At 41.6% G+C, this 17,108-nt stretch overlaps 1 protein-coding gene across 1 annotated transcript in view; it reads right to left on the reverse strand.

Annotated features, from left to right (window-relative positions):
* Positions 1-2,121: 2,121 nt before the first annotated feature.
* The window catches only part of cox10 (cytochrome c oxidase assembly factor heme A:farnesyltransferase COX10), a 35,613-nt gene continuing 20,626 nt past the window's right edge, over positions 2,122-17,108 (reverse strand). The window contains exons 5-7 of the mRNA XM_004556702.3: positions 9,686-9,756; positions 5,670-5,902; positions 2,122-3,167 (exon numbers count right to left, since the gene is read on the reverse strand). Of these exons, the coding sequence (XP_004556759.3) occupies positions 2,734-3,167; positions 5,670-5,902; positions 9,686-9,756 (738 nt within the window). The 3' untranslated portion in view covers positions 2,122-2,733. The remainder of the gene's footprint in view (positions 3,168-5,669; positions 5,903-9,685; positions 9,757-17,108) is intronic.

Raw genomic sequence — 17,108 nt, forward strand, 5'->3', positions numbered from 1 at the left:
CATTTCCCCCCCCCCCCTAAAGTTTTGACTGCAAGAGTCAAAGCCACGTCGCAACAACGGCCTGAATTGTAATAAGAACTGAAGATAATATAATCATCCCGAGCCCGCAACGTGACGCACAAACAGAGCATTTCTAAGAGCAGATCTATTTTTTTTAAATATATAAATATGAGTAATTTTCCTGGTGGAAAAAAATATGGCATTGCAGTAAAAGGACCTGTTGCTTGTGTTGATGCTCCACGGCGAGTTTATCGTAGCCTACTGAATATTTTCTCCCCATGGCATCAGAGTCACTTTTTACTCTAATAGCATATTCCTGCGGGTACTTTTTGGATGTAGTTTTACTGCGCTGGATGTATAGTTTCACTCTAAATATTTCTTTAGGATTAATGCAGCTATTTGGATTCTGTTTTGTAACAACCAACCTTTGAAAAGAGGCCAGAGGTCATCCTTCATCCTGAGATTTCTGCGCTTGAAGAGTATGAAGAGTCCTGGAATCCGAGCTGTTGCACAGCGTTTCCCTCCTCCTCTGATCCGAGTCTCAGTCTGGATATGAAAGCTTTCTGCACCGGGCTGGACTGCAGATTGCTGCTCAGGGAGTCTCCCCTGTTTACAGATGCATATTTCGCTCTTCACTTTGTTGACTCTGGCATGAAAGCTCCCACTCGCGCTGAACTGGCAAATCACATGAATGATTTAATGGCTGATATCAGCAATGGGGAAGAAGAGAGACCTCCATGTTTTTATGCATGGAGAGGAGTGAAATAAGGGAGAAGAGTACTCATAAAATATTGTTGACTTATAAAATAATAATAGACACAGCCTTTTTGAAGTTTTTCTTCATTCTACATTTGAGTAAATGTGATAAATCTAAAGTTTAAAATGCCCCGTAACATAGGAGTCAGCTTTTATGTACTCTATTATGTAATATAGGAGTCAGCTTTTATGTAAAGTATTATTACTAACAGAAGCTTGTGGTGTCCTTGGAAATCAAATACTTAAAGAGCTGCTCTAGCTTCGCTTTAGACATCTTAATTCTCCTGCTTTGAACAGTCTTTTCTTTTTTTATGTCTACTGTAAGTTTTACCACAATAAAGTCTCCTTAAAACCACCCTCCATTAAAGCTACAGCAATTAAACCCTACAGAACTTACATTATTGGATACAATCAAATATTTGAAATTATATTTAAGGTGACACACAGGAATGAAAAAAAAAAAAAGAGTCGGGCACATATATAATTTTGCTGAGAAACCAATAAAGTTCTTTTAAAATCTAGCTAGTAGGTTTATTTTAATTTTCTGCAATTTTAAATAGCTTCTATACATTTCCTCCTGAGAATGAACTTTCCCTAGATTTTCAGTGGTAATTACTATGATTTAAACAAAACATTTTTCTTTTCCTTTTACCTTAAATCTGAAGAGAAACTCAAAAACTGTTCTATACTCGGAGCAACGGCTGGACATAATAACACAAAAAGCAATAAGACTTCAACTATCTTGCCTGATGGTACAAGGCGAGGTTCACCACTCGATCTCTATATGAACACGTGTAAACCACAACAGGCCATCACTTTGAGCCGTGAGGTTTGGTAAAGACATTCAATCTCCACACAGGTTGTGTGCCCCCTCACCCCACCCCAACTGTAGCAGCTGGCTCAATCGCTCTCCTTCAGCCCTCTGATATGAAACTCTGTATCCGGTCAGGCGCTTTACGAGGATGTCGAGCCGTTTCAGGTCTCTCGGCCACGGCTAAATCCTACAGCCCCCTTTTATGGCAGGAGGATGGCAGCGAGAGGAAGGGGGCACTTGTTTCACCGACTGCGGTGATGGAAATGTAACCAAATACCAAAACTAGGGGTAAAAGGCGGAAGGGGAGCACATGCTGACTGACAGGTGCAGAGGTGGTCTGCTAAATGGAGCTCATTGGAGGGATGGCGATTTGTTCTGAAAGTGAGCATACCCACTAAGGCTTTAATTGAAACCTAAATCCATACATCATGCAGGCAGCAACACCTAACGAGGTGTGCTAGCAGTTCGTGTGTGTTCTTTAAATATGTATAGAGAAACCAACTGCATGCACAGTTATTAACACACAGTAAATGATGACACAAAAGACAGAATCACGATCATGGCGTATTTATTGTCAGAGAGCATTTGCCCTTGTTCCTTACAGGGGTGAAAGCCTTCCCTTTGTTTTGGTGCAGGCAAACCATGTGGAATTAAAGCATCGTGTTAACGAATCGAGACCCATCAGTGTAAAAGCAAAACGCAACAAGGCCTATTAACCGTCAAGTATCAGGGATCAAGTGAAAGTCGAGCAAAAATCGACATAACTGCTATGCTGCAGCTGCCGGATAAACTTTGATTCGTCCTGTTTTTATACACACTGACTGAAAATAAAACATTTCGTTTGATGATTTGATTTTTGCATTTGTACAATTTATACTCTACAGTATGTCAACATCAGTCATGTAAAAGAGAGATCAACTAGTGGGCCCCGTTATAAATAAATACAGAATATATATATAAAGTACACACACATTCAAATGATTACAACCTGATGTAATAATTCAGTGTGTTTTCTGTAATTCAGCTACCGCTTCCAGCTCATGTCCTGATATGAAGTCAGCACCGATCACATTCCCATCCAACTGAAGTAAGACACTAAAGGAGTATTGTGGTTAAAATGAGGGTCCCACAGCTGTCTTTGATGTCATGGGTTATCTATGAAATTAGCTGGCTGGAAATGTGAGGGGTAAAAAGGCCCGAGGTAGAGCGGCGCCCTCCTGATTACTGCTATACTTTTTACAAGTGAGTGCCAGCAGCAGCAGCATGGGCAGGTGCCAGAGGCTGCAAAAGAACAGCTTTCGGGCGCTGCTGCGGTCTCCCTTGTGGTAGAACCGGAAGGCCAGGTAGCTGATGTACAGGTTGATGGGTAAGGAGATGACGGGGAAGGTCCAGGTGGTGACATCCAGCACGGGCGCTAAAGTTGACAGACCGATCAGACCGAGGCTGTGCCGTAGGGCCACCCGCTTGCACATGGCAGGGTGGGTGACGGACATCATTCGATAGCCACCACGGGAGTAGTCTTCCCTCAAGTTCCAGCTGAGGGCGTTGAAGTGGGGAAACTGCCAGCTGTACAGGAAACCACCCAGCAACAAAGCACCTAGACGGAGTGATTGGGGGGGGGGGGGGGTGAGAGACACATGAATGTTTAACTGATGCGGTGCTTATTTAATTCACACTCAGATTACTCAATTGTGGTCAAGGTGTAAAATAAAACCACCTATTTTTAATCTTAAAAAAGCAATAAGAGACAGTACTTCCATGCACTTTATTAGGTACACCTAAATGTACTTCCAAAACACCGGGTGCTACTCCTGTCAGCTAAGAACCGGAAACTGAGACTACAGTTCAAACGGGCTCATCAAAACTGGACATCAGAAGACCGGAAAATGTTGCCTGGTCTGATGAGTCCCAATTACTGTTGTGACATTTAGATCATTGGGTCACAATTTGGAATGAAAGCATAAATCCGCCCTTATTTCAGCTAGACTGGTGGTGGTGGTGGTGTCATGGTGTGGGGATATTTGCTTGGCACACTTTGAACCCCTTTACTACTAAGTGAGAATAGTTTAAATGCTATGGCCTACCTTAGTATTATTGCTGAGCATGTCTAAAGGCCTAAAAGCAAAAATGGGTCCAAACCAGTACTGTATTATTTTTTAATGGCTTTTGCTTAAAATATATAAATAAATAAATACAATTCTCATTTACAAGAAAACAAACATTCAGGCCTACGTCTAAAACAGAAACGAAGCTAACGGTTAATAAAAGAGAACAAAAGTGGTTTCTTTTTCTGCTTAGAGGCAGCTTTTCTCATAAGTATTATTCCATTTTGTCATAATTAGTGAGTCAAACCAGAAGAAGAAGTGCACAAACTGACAGGAAGGGAAAATACTTGATCTAATTCCCTCGCCACAAGACTTTGTTTTAGCGGCAGTGGCTTGTATTTTACATCCTGCACAAGTGTTTAAAAAAATAAAAATAAAAACATAAAAAAACAGACCTGTGGGTCTTTGTGCTTTCTCAGCACAAAACACAGTACAATACAAATTCTCTCTATGAGGTTAAGTCCCGTGATAAAAGAGAGCAACACACCTTTGGTATGACTATGAACGGAAATGAGTGCACTTTACTTTGAGAGGTCACGTAACCCCTTAAATAACTCTGGCCTATTTATTACTTCATGATGAATTACTTCAAACTAAAAGTAAAAAGACAGAAAAAACCCCAATAAGTAGAACAAATGTGAAGACGAACATTTCTAAGACAACAGAGCAGCAACATAACACCACATCTCACAAAGATGTCATAACCAAACACTTGATGTGTCACCAAACATGCTGAATAACCTGCTCGGGTTCCATCTTTCCAACATCTTCATTTAATACCGAATTCATTTGACACTTTGCATTTAAACTCCACACGAACAAAAGCACTAATAATGCTACAGGGGCCCTGGGCATTATGTAAATCGAGCTTTATGTGCTTTAAAATCAGGCCCGGTCTCACACTAAAATAAGTTAGCACAAGAGCACAGCCACATGATCAAATTACCTACTGCAACAAATAATTATTTTCATCAAGATTTATGTAGTTCATGTAATGTTATTAGTATTATGAAGGAAAACTAGCAAAAAGCTATATTTCAGAAGCTCAAATCTGTTGTTTTGGGGCATTCTGGTTTAAATGGATGTAAGTGAAGCTATAATTTTGTCACGACTAAAAAACTTAGAAGACGGCAGTCCGGGAAGCCATGTCTGTGTACTGTATATGCAGCCTTTTTTCCTACAGACTGGCTGAAGACACGAAACAGCACGCGCCTTTAGTTTGGAATAACATGCTGGGTTTGTATCGCATCACAGTTTGGCACGAGTGAAAAGTGACGTTATGACAGTAATACTGAGGCGCAGTATGGGTTTCATTGTGCAGTAAGCCTGCAATTAATCTTTTAATAATTCCTCGATTAATTATTTAGTTATATCAAATGTCCCATAATGGGGGGGGGGGGGGGGGGGGGGGGGGGGGGCATTATACTTGAGATGTTTTCAAATGACTTGTTCCATCCTGTTCAGCTGTCTAAAACCAGAACATATTTGATTTACAATGATATAGAACAGAGATCTGCAGTAAATCGAAATCACATTTGAAGAGCTGTGTGTGCAGCAGATATTTGGCATCTGTGTTTGATAAATCTATTCAAGCTGCAGGTTTTCCTACAACTAACTTTAAAATGTCTACACTAGTATCAAAAATACAGATGCGACCTTTGACCTCGACTAAGTGACGGGATCAGAAGACTCGCTTATGCTGTTAGAGCATGTCGGACGACAAATCAATACGTGATGAAATATCTGCAGAGAGGAGTGGTCTCTACCAGGCTTGCAACGTGTCCCTTCATTCGGGGACATAACAGTGTAATTTTGAATATTACAACTATGTGAATCATATTTTCTGGGCTTCTTCTGGAGTCTCCAGATTTCACCCCAACTGAACACCTATGGGAAAGGTTGTAATAACAGCACCTTAAAAATGATAATATGGGTGTTATTTAAGAAGGGTAAATATGTAAGAAGCTCAGAACAGTACAATGCTACATTCATACCTGGCTCCAGACAACCTGTGGCCGCAGTCCAGCCCATCACAGGAGGTATCGCCCCCACAACGGCACCCACCCACGTGTTGGTGATGCTGAGTCTCTTGAGCGGTGTGTAGCAACAGGTGTAGAGAAAGATGTTGAGGGCGCCCAGGAAGCCTGTCAAGGGGTTTACTGCCAGCGTGAGCAGAGCGACTCCTGGCACTCCACAGGCCAGAGCAAAGGACACTGCGTGGAGGGGGCTGATATAAGGAAGGGAGACAAACAGAGAGGGAGTCAGCTATATCGACTATACAAAGCTCAGGTGAAAGCATGGGAACAGTGTGCTGATAATGTTTCCTAAGTCTTTCTAACAGACACCAGATAAGACAATAATAGCTTCAAATGTTCAGTACAGACACACGCAGACCCGTGGGGGCCAGCAGTCAGCAGCCGAGCATGGCTGAGTCTCAAAACGGGAGGCATGGAGGACACTCATCTGATAAGAGTTTGTCAGGGATAAAAGTAGCGCCGCAAGATGAAGAGCATGTGCACGCACCAGAGATCAAAACTAGCTGAAGGAAACCACTGTGGCTCAGGCTTTTAGCTGGATGAAGGCTTCCTCCTCCTCTTCCTTCACCCCTCATCTTTAACTGAAAGCAGCGATGGCAACGTCTGGTTCAAATTCACCAGTAAATGCTTCATAAATTAAAGAGGGAGGAGATTAAAATCTTGACCAAACGCAGGCCTTTTTCTTCAGAAAGCAAACGGGGCTTTTATTTTGGTGGTGTGGCCATACAGGGGGATTGGAGCATTAATGTGATTAGTGGTGTTATGTCTTTTTTATGTGGGCTGAGATGGGGCCGTGCAGGCTGGCTTTGGGCAGCTGACAGCCTGGCTCTGGGCTGGCTCAGTGGGGGTCAGGGAAGGGAGTGCGTCACATGGCCTGAGGTGGGTTTAGTGTCCTTTGCTTACAGCTCGACACAGCCGCAGTCATAACGTCAGGCTCTTAATGTCAATACAGAAAGCCCAACAGGTTTCCTTTTGGTTAGACCACAATCAAGGTCATGGATCCAAATGTAAAACACCCATAAGGTTGAAGAAACAAGATGAATCTACTTAAAGCCCTGTAATCTGTGAAGCACTCAAACGGTCAGAGAGCGCAAAGTAAACTGTGGAAAGCAAACCTTCTCTATTCAAGCCTGACCAGAAATAAAGCGGCTTGAGGGACTGGTGTAAAACTGGAAACTGAATACAGATTTATGGAACCTTCTAAGACTCAACACCACTCACATATTACTAAAAACAGCCTACTGATCCACTGACATGAAATCTGCCACAAAAATCTCAAGAAAACATTCAAAACCTGTTTTTCTTACTCGTTTTGTTGAAATTTACACACAAAAACTGAATATTTAGTTGAAAAAGCACTGAGGGTGACTACGCTTCAGTTACCTTGCATTTTACTAGCATTTAAATAAATGTAATACTGTATACTGTTCTGTAAATATGATTAAATTACTCAAAGTTTAGTTCACGTTACTGAAATAGTTGTTTGATAAAATCTGTTGGTAAAACTGAGATGCATTGATGGCTTTATAAAAGCTAGTAAGTATTGTTTGACGTCCTGGTCACTTGCTTGTCCAACAACACTTAAAACTATTGAAAACATTTATAAAAGAAGTTTAAAAATACTTGACAAAAAACAGACTTCCCACCACCACTGTCATGTGTTAAAAAAACATAAATTACTGAACTTCAATAACTTAGTGAAACTTAAAAGAGTGTGTTTAATATATAAAGTTTTACACTCCCTTTCTCCACCACCACTAAAGCAGTTCATTAGGCATAAAGAAAGCTCAGACAGGACCACTCGAGCTTCAATCCGAGGAGACTTGTTTATACCCCACAGACGGACAGCATTTGGGCAGAACGTCCTCTCTGTTAAGGGAGGCCATCTGTGGAACAGTCTTCCCTCAACCCATTAGAGAATGCTCTACACTCAATTTGTTTAAGGCAAAGGTTAAAAACTGGTTATGGACAAATCAAGTGTGTGATCATGTATGAGTTGTATAGTTTTAATGTTTTATTTGGGAACAGAATGGTGTGTATGTGTAAGTTTGGTGATGGAGTTTTTATTATGAATGAATGATGAATTTTTATGAATTATTATGTCTATTTTTTATGCTTAAGGACAACAGATGGAAATTAGCCCTTGGCTATAATCTGGTATCTTTGCATTCATGTAATTTTTTTTTACATTTATGTTCATTAACATGCACTGTCCTAAATAAATAAGTAAATAAATAAGTAGTCTCAGATCCATTAAAACTTTGAACTTTGAAACTCTGAAATCCCACTCTGACTTAAGTATGTGCTGATTTCCACACTGTAACCAACTCTGGTTGTAACAGTTGCAATCTGAATTGCTCTCCTTAGAGATACTCAAAATGATCTACTGCCTCACCACATCTGGAAGCCTCAAATTTGACAAGACCACAACTAAGAGAGGGTGACTGTCATTCACATTTCCAAAAAGAAAAAAAAAAGGTGGGAAAGATGATATACTAGTATTGTCCTGATGTAACACAACAAACTACATCCAACACTGACATCACACTAGGCGGAGCAGGTTTTGCAGTAAGGACAAACAAAGCTGGGTAACACAATTTAACTCATACAAAGCGCTTTCCTAAAGGCAACACAGAGATGTGTAAAATGTGGCTTCCTGATGGCTTGTTTGACAGGACAGTCCGGCCTGCAATCTGCTCTCTGTCTCCACACGAGATTGTATGTGTGAATGAGGAGAAGGGAGACGTGCTAGAAACAATGAGCAAGAGATGCAGCTATTTTGTGAATCTCAGAGACAGACGTACACCTCCTCTTGTCAAACGAAGGCTAAAAGCCAGAGAAGAGAGGCTGTGTTTAGACAGAGGGAGAGCACTTCCAATAACCACCTCAGCAGCACCAGTACACTTTTAAACAGCATGTCAATGGAGAATTCCTTAAACTGGGATGAGATAGCTGTGGTGTGGGTGAAGAACCAGTCATGGTACTAACAGAATCTTTAGTTAAACAAAAAAAAAAAAGATCGTGTGGACATTCAGTCTATATTTAGAGAGCTGCACATCAACAGGTTGCTTTATTTCTTGGGGAGCTGTTCATCCTGTAAGAATGAACGGCAAATGAGGCAATTTCCTGGCAATGATAATGGTTGAAGAAGACCTGTAGTCTGTTTGGGTTTATGCATCAGTGAAAATCCATGTGTTTGCCTGCTGCTTAAAGGTGCTAGTCTTTCAAAAGGGGCAAGCAGAGACCAGCATATCCAGTCACTGAGTAAGATTTGTAGGAGCGTGGCAATCCACATAGTTCACTGAGCACCAAAACAGAGGTTATCTGATATCTAAAGAGCAGAGGTAGCACAGTGAGGGTGGTTAGGTAACCTACACCTCATCTCAACCTCATCACCCTCCTTTCCAACCTGCTGACAAGTTCAAATTACACCTGACAGGTGGAGAGCAGAGGCTCATCAGTGCTGGCATGCATTTCTCTTCCTGGCAGCTAAGGTCTCTCTACATAACAGCTATTGCTCTGGTTCAACACCACAATAACTCAAAAAGGAAAGCTGGAACTGAAAGGTGTAAATTAATATGTGCTACTGTTTTATTTAAGCAGTAATCATCATATCGCCTGCAAGTGCGCAGAGGCTCTGACATCACAAGCTGCTAGATCACGTTTCACCCCAGGAAAAGTATCCAGCTAAGGCACAAGGTAAGGATCAGGTCAGTGAGCAAGAAAACAGTAACACACTTTGTCTTTCACCCAGTGAGATGTACAAGAGTTAGTCAGGGTGGCTGAGCAGCTGTCACACAGTGTCGCTGCACTAAACTCAACCCAAACTCGTGGTGAAGCTGGTGCACTTCACTCCTCATGTGCATTCTCTGGCAATTTGTTTTACAGTCTTTCTAAAAGGATAAAACGTACCGATGGTAGTTCTATACCAAATCAATCATACAGTGTTTAATATGCAGGAAGGAAAATATTACCTGATCTGTCCTCTGACGAGCGGACGGTTCTTTGTTCTGTTCATGTTGGAGTCAAAGGGCACCTCGAAGTACTGTGGAGACAGAAGAACAAGTGGGTTAGTGCAGGAAAGTGACAGTCAAGTTCCAGATACAAGACACCAGACAAGAAGAAACAAGGAGGAGCTGTCCTGTGAGACATTATCTTCTGTACGGCATGCAGCGGAGAATATTTATCAGTCTATGAAATGAGAACTTTTGCAAAATGTTTAAGGTAAATTCTTGCACACTTTCTACACTGCAATTCAAAAGATGCAGTTTGTCAAATTAAAATGAGTTTTCAATATATTGTTGAGATGCAAAGGTTGGGCTGAGACCCAGACAAACATGTTTTTATTTGTTTTTTAATTCAAACATTGTGCAGATGCAAAAAGGAGAAAAAAAAAAGCCTAAACCCCATACTGGTTAAGCTTTCACAGAAATGTACATAATATAGTGTGCCTCATAGAGCAAACATGGGAGAATTTCACTATTACTGCCAATGTGAGCTTTTCTACTGCAGCATAGGAACAGAACCGATATGATGGGACCCGCTTTATGTACGGTCATAGCAACTCTCTGAATCGAAAGCTCACACTGCATTTTAAGAGTAAATGGACTGGAGGTGGAAGGTGGAGGCAGTGAGCTAGCTGTTGGGTGGGAGGTGGTAGTGGTGGGAGTGTTCTGGGATACAACTATGTGAAAAACTACTTATACTCCCGTTTTATGATCTGCTCTGGAGGAGTAAGCTTCAAAGTGCTCCCATGAGATTGGCAATGTGTGACTAAAACGCAAACATATGGGGTGCTTAAATGCAGGAACTGGCTAATCTGTGTGTGCGCGTATCTGTGTGCAAGTGAGAAAATGAACATATGTGTGTGTTTCTTGTCTGATAAAGCATCTGACTAACGAAAAAAGCAGATAAAGCATGTGAACTATGGAATATCGACGTCCATCTCTCCTGATATATGTTTCACATAAAATATCTAATAAACAGATAATCCACTTTTCTCATCTTAAACCCCAGTTACCAAATTTACTGCAGTCATTAAAATCATATCATAAAAAACATTGGAGGAATGTGCCACCCTTGGTATCATATAGATTTTCTTTTCTAATATCATTAGGGAGTGGGCCACACCATCAATCTCTGATACAGAAGATCTCTCATAATAGACGACTGTAATTTGGAGTAAAAAACACTGATGGAAAGATCAAACATCTTTGTGGTCCCCTTACATCAGTTTGCACTATGTTTGGTGTTGGGAGGCACACTAAGCCATTCAGATGAGGGCTGCGAAATGCTACACACATGTCAAATAGTACAATATAATACAAGTACTTAATTTCGCCTGTTTGCACATGATACAGCTATTCTTTAGTCACAATTTTACATCCCATCTCAAGATAAAAGAACAAAACTGGAACTGAGGGTAAAGTTTAGCTCCTTATTTGGATGCAGTTACTGCTAAAATTGCAATGCAATAAAACTGTCCAATAAAAACATTTAACAGTCAAGAACAAGTTTCTTACACTTGGATTAGGCCTAGTCTGAAACTCAAAAAAAAGGGACTTGGACTATGCTTAATCCATGTCTGGGAAACTGAGCCTATAATTAATAATAATCCATCTTCATGCACTCAAAAGAAAACTTCTGTCTTCTGTTTTCCATCTTTGTTTCAGCTTTACTGGTCTGCTTGGTTTTGGACTGTACTAGGCTATGGCACAGCTGCGTATGCTGCTGTAGGACCCGAAGGCCCAGGCCAAGGTGTTAATTCTATTTCCTGGGTCAGGAAATGCGTCAGGAGGTCAGGGGCCGCATGAGAGAGAAATGCACTTTGCGGCCAGGCTAGAACATAACAGGACTGAAGCTGGCCTCAGGCAGGCCCAGGGCCAAGCTCACTGCAACACTGCTCACATAAAAAGGACCCACTTAGTTTCCAATAACATCATCCCACTTGGTTTAAAAAAAAGAAAAAAAAGCACAAATTCTGTGCACAACAGGACTGTCTTTTGTTCAGCCACAGGCGTAACAACACACCTGTACTGTACATATGAAGTGAAGTAAATTATCTCTCTCCCGTTGCTTGGATCATGCTGTCGTGCGCATTTGCAGAGACTGATACGTAAATGTCACGCGGCCGATCCTGTTCCGTGAGCCGTGTTGTCATTTCACAGTTTGTCCAGTCCTGCTCGTGTTCCTCCCTCTCTGCCTTTTAAGTCGAATTGCCTCATCTGGTTCGCATTAGCGGCCTTCACAACCCATGTCATTATTTCCGCCCAACATCGCCATGTGTTACAGTGGTGGCATTAAAATAACTGGGCCAGTTGTGTTTTGTGTGTGTGCGCGTGTGCTGCTACAGGTAGGTCCCGAGTTTGTAATGATTTGTAATTGTTGACAGGTCTTCAACTACACCGAGACCTTGATTGTGTAATTAACTGACTGTGGATGACGGTTATAGCATTTAGAAACCGTTTCAAACTCCACTTTAAGACCAGAGTAGGGTTTATATTTAAAAATAAAAATGTGTTTAGTGGCGAGATATATAAAAATACCCTGCTTTGAATAAAAATGTATGCCCCCCAGATTAAAAAAAAAAAAAAAAGTGAAAAGAAGAGTGTTGATTGTTGTGACAAGGTTTGGAAAGGACTTTGATAGCCTCTTTTTATTTTTGGTATGAGCAATATGCTAATGCATAAAGTACATTTTGAGCTGTGATGCATGTGGACAAAGCCTCAGAAGAAGATATAAACAGATCTTTGAGTTTTTGGGGGATTTTTTTGTTTGTTTTTAACCTCATGCAGCTCTGCTCACATCACTCACTGATACACTATGACGTCTAATTGAAACGGATGGTTTCTGTTTATTTTAAGAGCGCCACTGTTCACTCATCATTCATTTCCTGACAATGCTGAACAGTGTAGGAAAATAGGCCATTTATAATAATCTGCGTAGCTGCAACAAACAAACTGCATCTTTAGCTCCAGCTAAAGAAATGACTAAAGTGACAACATTTCCAACCCTATGGATCAGCTTAGGGATATACAATAAAAGACTGGTGTAGGACCGGAAGCTATGGACATGAGTGCTGCTTTCAATTATGAACGCACACGCAAAACCCCTAACTGTAGGGACAATTATCTGCCAGACGATGAGGATGGAGAGCAGGAGAGACCAAAGAGAAAAAAGGCAAAGGAGAGGGGGTGTTCAGCTGCCAGATCCTTTGAGCTATCAAAGACAGAACGTGATCCACCGCCAACCACCAGGGCTCAATTGATAACAGGCTTGGGGGAGGCATTTCCTATTCTTGTGCAGAAGTGTATCTGTTTGATGACTGTAATTTAAACACTCAGGCAGCATAATTTAAGGCCATATTTTAACAAAATGTGCAAAAAAAAATCCTTTCATGAAGTTGGCCTGTAAAACAATTAAGAAGAATGAACAACAGAAGACAAATTTAGATGTTAACTGACCGCTTACACATCTCTGATCTGAAAGCAAAAACAACAATAGGAAGTGCAGCGATGGTTAAGAGAGGAGTGCTACAGTAAGTACACTCTGTTTACTCAGGAGGCAAAAGTGTGCCTAAACACAGACACAGGGCGAAAAGACACAACTAAGCAGCTGTATGGCTTTGGCTCACAGAAACATCAGCTGGCCATCAACAGCGTCTCCCTCTCTTGTTCTGGCGAAAAAAACCCAGGTGCACGGGTAAGCCCAACAATCGCAAGTCATCACTTGTCAAGACTGTCACCTGTTTGCGCACTGCAGTTGAATAGCAGAGTCAAACATCCACAGGGGTGGGTGGTGCTCCGCTGCATGCGAGCCAAGTCTACTTTAAAAAAAAAAAAAAGAGAAAAGCATCAGAGCTTTTAAAAGCCCTTTCAGCACCAACTGTGAACTGTCTCTGATCAGCCACTTGACAAACAAGCAGCCAAAGATTTACATAGATTAAGCTTTCCTCAGAAGTCAATTCAATGTTTCTGGCAGAAGTTCGTGATGTTTGGAAGTCAAATGAAAGAAAAGAAAAAAAGCAGACAGGGCATGCGACCTGACTAGTCACAACACTAAACAATGGTATGGAAGATCAAGGTTATTTCAAGGGGTTTCCACTTCTAGCGAATGAGCTGTGCTGTCACAAAAAATGCAACTGAGAGGCAAATAAAGTGGCTTGGAACTATTTGAGTAATGCTCTAATTTTACACTGCTTCCCTGAAAAACCTGTTATACACTGCCAAAGTACTTATTAGTACTGCAAAGATGAGCCTTTTGTGAATGTCTGTGAGGACAGCAAAGCCTCGATACAGATGGGTTGTTGGTGGTTTATAAGTGGTTGGAAAAAAAAGGTAAATGAAATGATTCCTCTATATAGCACTTTTCTACTCTACTTGAGCACTCCAAGTGCTTTATACAACATGCCATTCACCATTCACACAAGCACTTCTATCTAAGCGCTTTCTTTCCAACATTCACACACATTCATACTTGGAGTTCAGTGTCTTGCCCAAGGATACTTTATGCATGCAGACTGCATCAGCCAAAGATCAAACCACCAACCTTCCGATTAGTAGATAACCTGCTCTACTTCCTGAGCCACAGCCCGAGGTGGCAAAGGAGACACACCACAAGAGACAACTGTCCTAATATGAATTCAGCTACACATGTTCAGCTAGAGAAAAGATTTGTTTCCAGAAAATGTAGATGCAGGATTTTCTTTAATGCTAAAAAAAAAAAAAACTGCTTGAGAAGCGCAGCACTTTTAATATTTGCGTCACCTTAGGGCATCTCCCTTACTCCATTTCTGTATATAGCAGTATTTAGATCACACTATCTGCAGTGAAAGGGAAAGATAAAAATGTCTTCCGGAGTCTGGAATGCTGCATATGAACAGCTGGCAGATGTGTCTGAGGCTCTTCATGTGATCAATGGCGCTAGACGAGCTTGTCTGATTAAAAACAAAAAGCTCTGATTGCTTTCCCTCGTTACACGTATGTGTTCAGAATTAGACTATTAGCTTTAGCCTTCTAACAGCATGCAACTACCTGAAATGAAACATCCCATAATTCTTAGCTTTCTGAAATCCAGCCGCACTCAGTGCTGCTGTATAGCGTAGTCTCTTCCCACGCACCACTTTAAAGACTGCAGTACTCTGTCTGGCCAAAGCGTGGATCACGTCTCCCTTTCAGCTGTGTGCTGAACCCACACCTCTTCCAGCTCTCTTTATAGTGGTCTGTGTGGAGCTGTTGGCAGCGGTTCAGCTGGCACAGCATCCCTCTTGATTAATGGGCCGAGTGTGGGACAGTGAAGCGCTAAACTGTCCCCATGTTAATCAGCCAATTAATGCCGGGCAGAGCTGCATTACCTCTGCCCTGCCGATAATCAGTCCCGTTGCCTGTGAAGATATGGGCAGGATCTGGGAAATCTTACTGCAGGGCAGAGGCATGCTGTACTCAGTGCCTGGAGCATGAAGAAGGATGGAGTGCTGCAACTTTAACAAAAAGAAAGAAAGAAAGGAAATGCAGGGGATTTTTCATACATGTTTTTCTTCTAATTCATTTGATCAAAGGAGGGTTTGACAGCTGCTGCTTTGCCTCCAGAAGGAAAGTTTTTGCTGCACAACTAAAGATGAATGAGTTATCCATTTCTGTTGTGCGCAGGAGACCGGTTTAAGCTGCTAGGACCCAGCATTGTGGGAATATGGGTTTAGAAGTGATGCCATAGTTCATCTTACTTTCCCTGCGTGTCATAAACTATCAATATTTTCATCTTTTACACTGTATTATGACTAGGCCACAGTGCCTCCTAGTGTGAAGGAGGGCTCAGATTACAAGACTGACTCTTGCGGGGAGACGTTGAAGAGGAGAAAACCTTTGGGATTAAAGCATCCACTCTCACAAACAGATTTCAGAAAGAGTGCATAGCACCCAAGATCAGTAAACTTGCGATTTTAGTGATACGTTCAGATCATTAAAATATTATACAATGTAAAATCCTTAAACTTGGACTTACGGCTCTATCCTTTGATGAATTTCCCAGTAGTTTTCCAAGTAGAAAAGTAGGAAGGGGTCGGTATAATTTCTCACAGAACTAGATATTGACCACGCTGGGTGAGATCCTTACTTTCACTCTACAGTACACACACCTATGCAAACAAGGGGAATGCCTTTGGAAAGCTGGCCAGCCATATCGCTAGTCTCAGCTTGATAAGTTAACATTCTTACTAATGAGGGTATTTCAGTCCAGTTTCTGATTACCATTAACTTTGGGCACACTTGACTGCTTTCTATTCAGTCTCACAAAGTGTGGGAAAATAAAATAGTGAAAGCTGAATTCATAGAACTGGGGTGTGTGTGTGTGTGTGTGTGTGTGTGGGGGGGGGGGTGGGGGGGGGGTCTTGTTTAAAAAGAAATAAACAGTCCTTTCCGCCATCAGTGTGCATTTGGAAGTAACTGTGAGGGTGTGACTGACATGACATGCAGTTTGAAAGCCTCTCAACAGTTCGGGTGCAGTTGAAAAAGAGACATGTGCATGACCATGTGTATGTTTGAGAGAATGTGAGTGTTTAGATTTTTCGTCCGCAGCTGTGTCTGACCACAGGAAGACTGGAATGAGTGTGAATGGGTGTTCGTGTGTGTGTGTGCGTGCCTGCTTCAATATGGCTCAGATACGGCTCGATCTGGAAGAAATACTATGGCGTTATTTTTGTGCCACTATTCTGAGCGCACGTAAAAAAAATTTGCAGGTGCAAGTGTTGCATTTTGAGGAGAAATTTATTTTGAGCGAAGAAAAGCTGAATTTGAGTGAACAAAATTCATTGCTGCGTGCAAAAAATGTATTTCAGTGTTTGCTATTATCCACACACACAATAGCAGCCCCTCTCGCTCAGTTTTTGCACTTGCGCTCGCTCGCAACGTGTCGCTCGCGCGCTCAACATTTCAGCCCGTGCGCGCTCAACTCGTTCTGTACACCGTTATATTTGTGCCACAAAACCAGCCAATCAAAGACTTGGATGCAAAAAAAATCTGATTGGCTGTTTTCGTCTCCAACCAGCTCGAAATGACGAAATGCAATATCCCAGAATCCATTTCGTCCAAAACTCAAACGAGGCAGTGGCGGAGGAACACAGAGTGGCAGAGTTTGAAATATTACTCTTTGTGGGTCACAAAATAAACTTTTAAGATATTTTCATGCGAGAATGGTGCTGTGTAAACTTCTAATATCTGCTCGATTTATCAAGACATCACATATTTGCATAAGTGCTCTAACGTTTTTGGAGATGCCTGTTACCCACCAGCTGACCGAATACCTGGACTGGCCATTGGGCATTTACCCGGCATTTGCCCGGTGGGCCAATGGTGATTTTTCATTTTTATGTTAGTTTGTTTGTTTTTGTAATGGTATAAACAA

This window comes from Maylandia zebra, linkage group LG8, assembly GCF_041146795.1.
Source record: "Maylandia zebra isolate NMK-2024a linkage group LG8, Mzebra_GT3a, whole genome shotgun sequence".
NCBI lineage: Eukaryota > Metazoa > Chordata > Actinopteri > Cichliformes > Cichlidae > Maylandia > Maylandia zebra.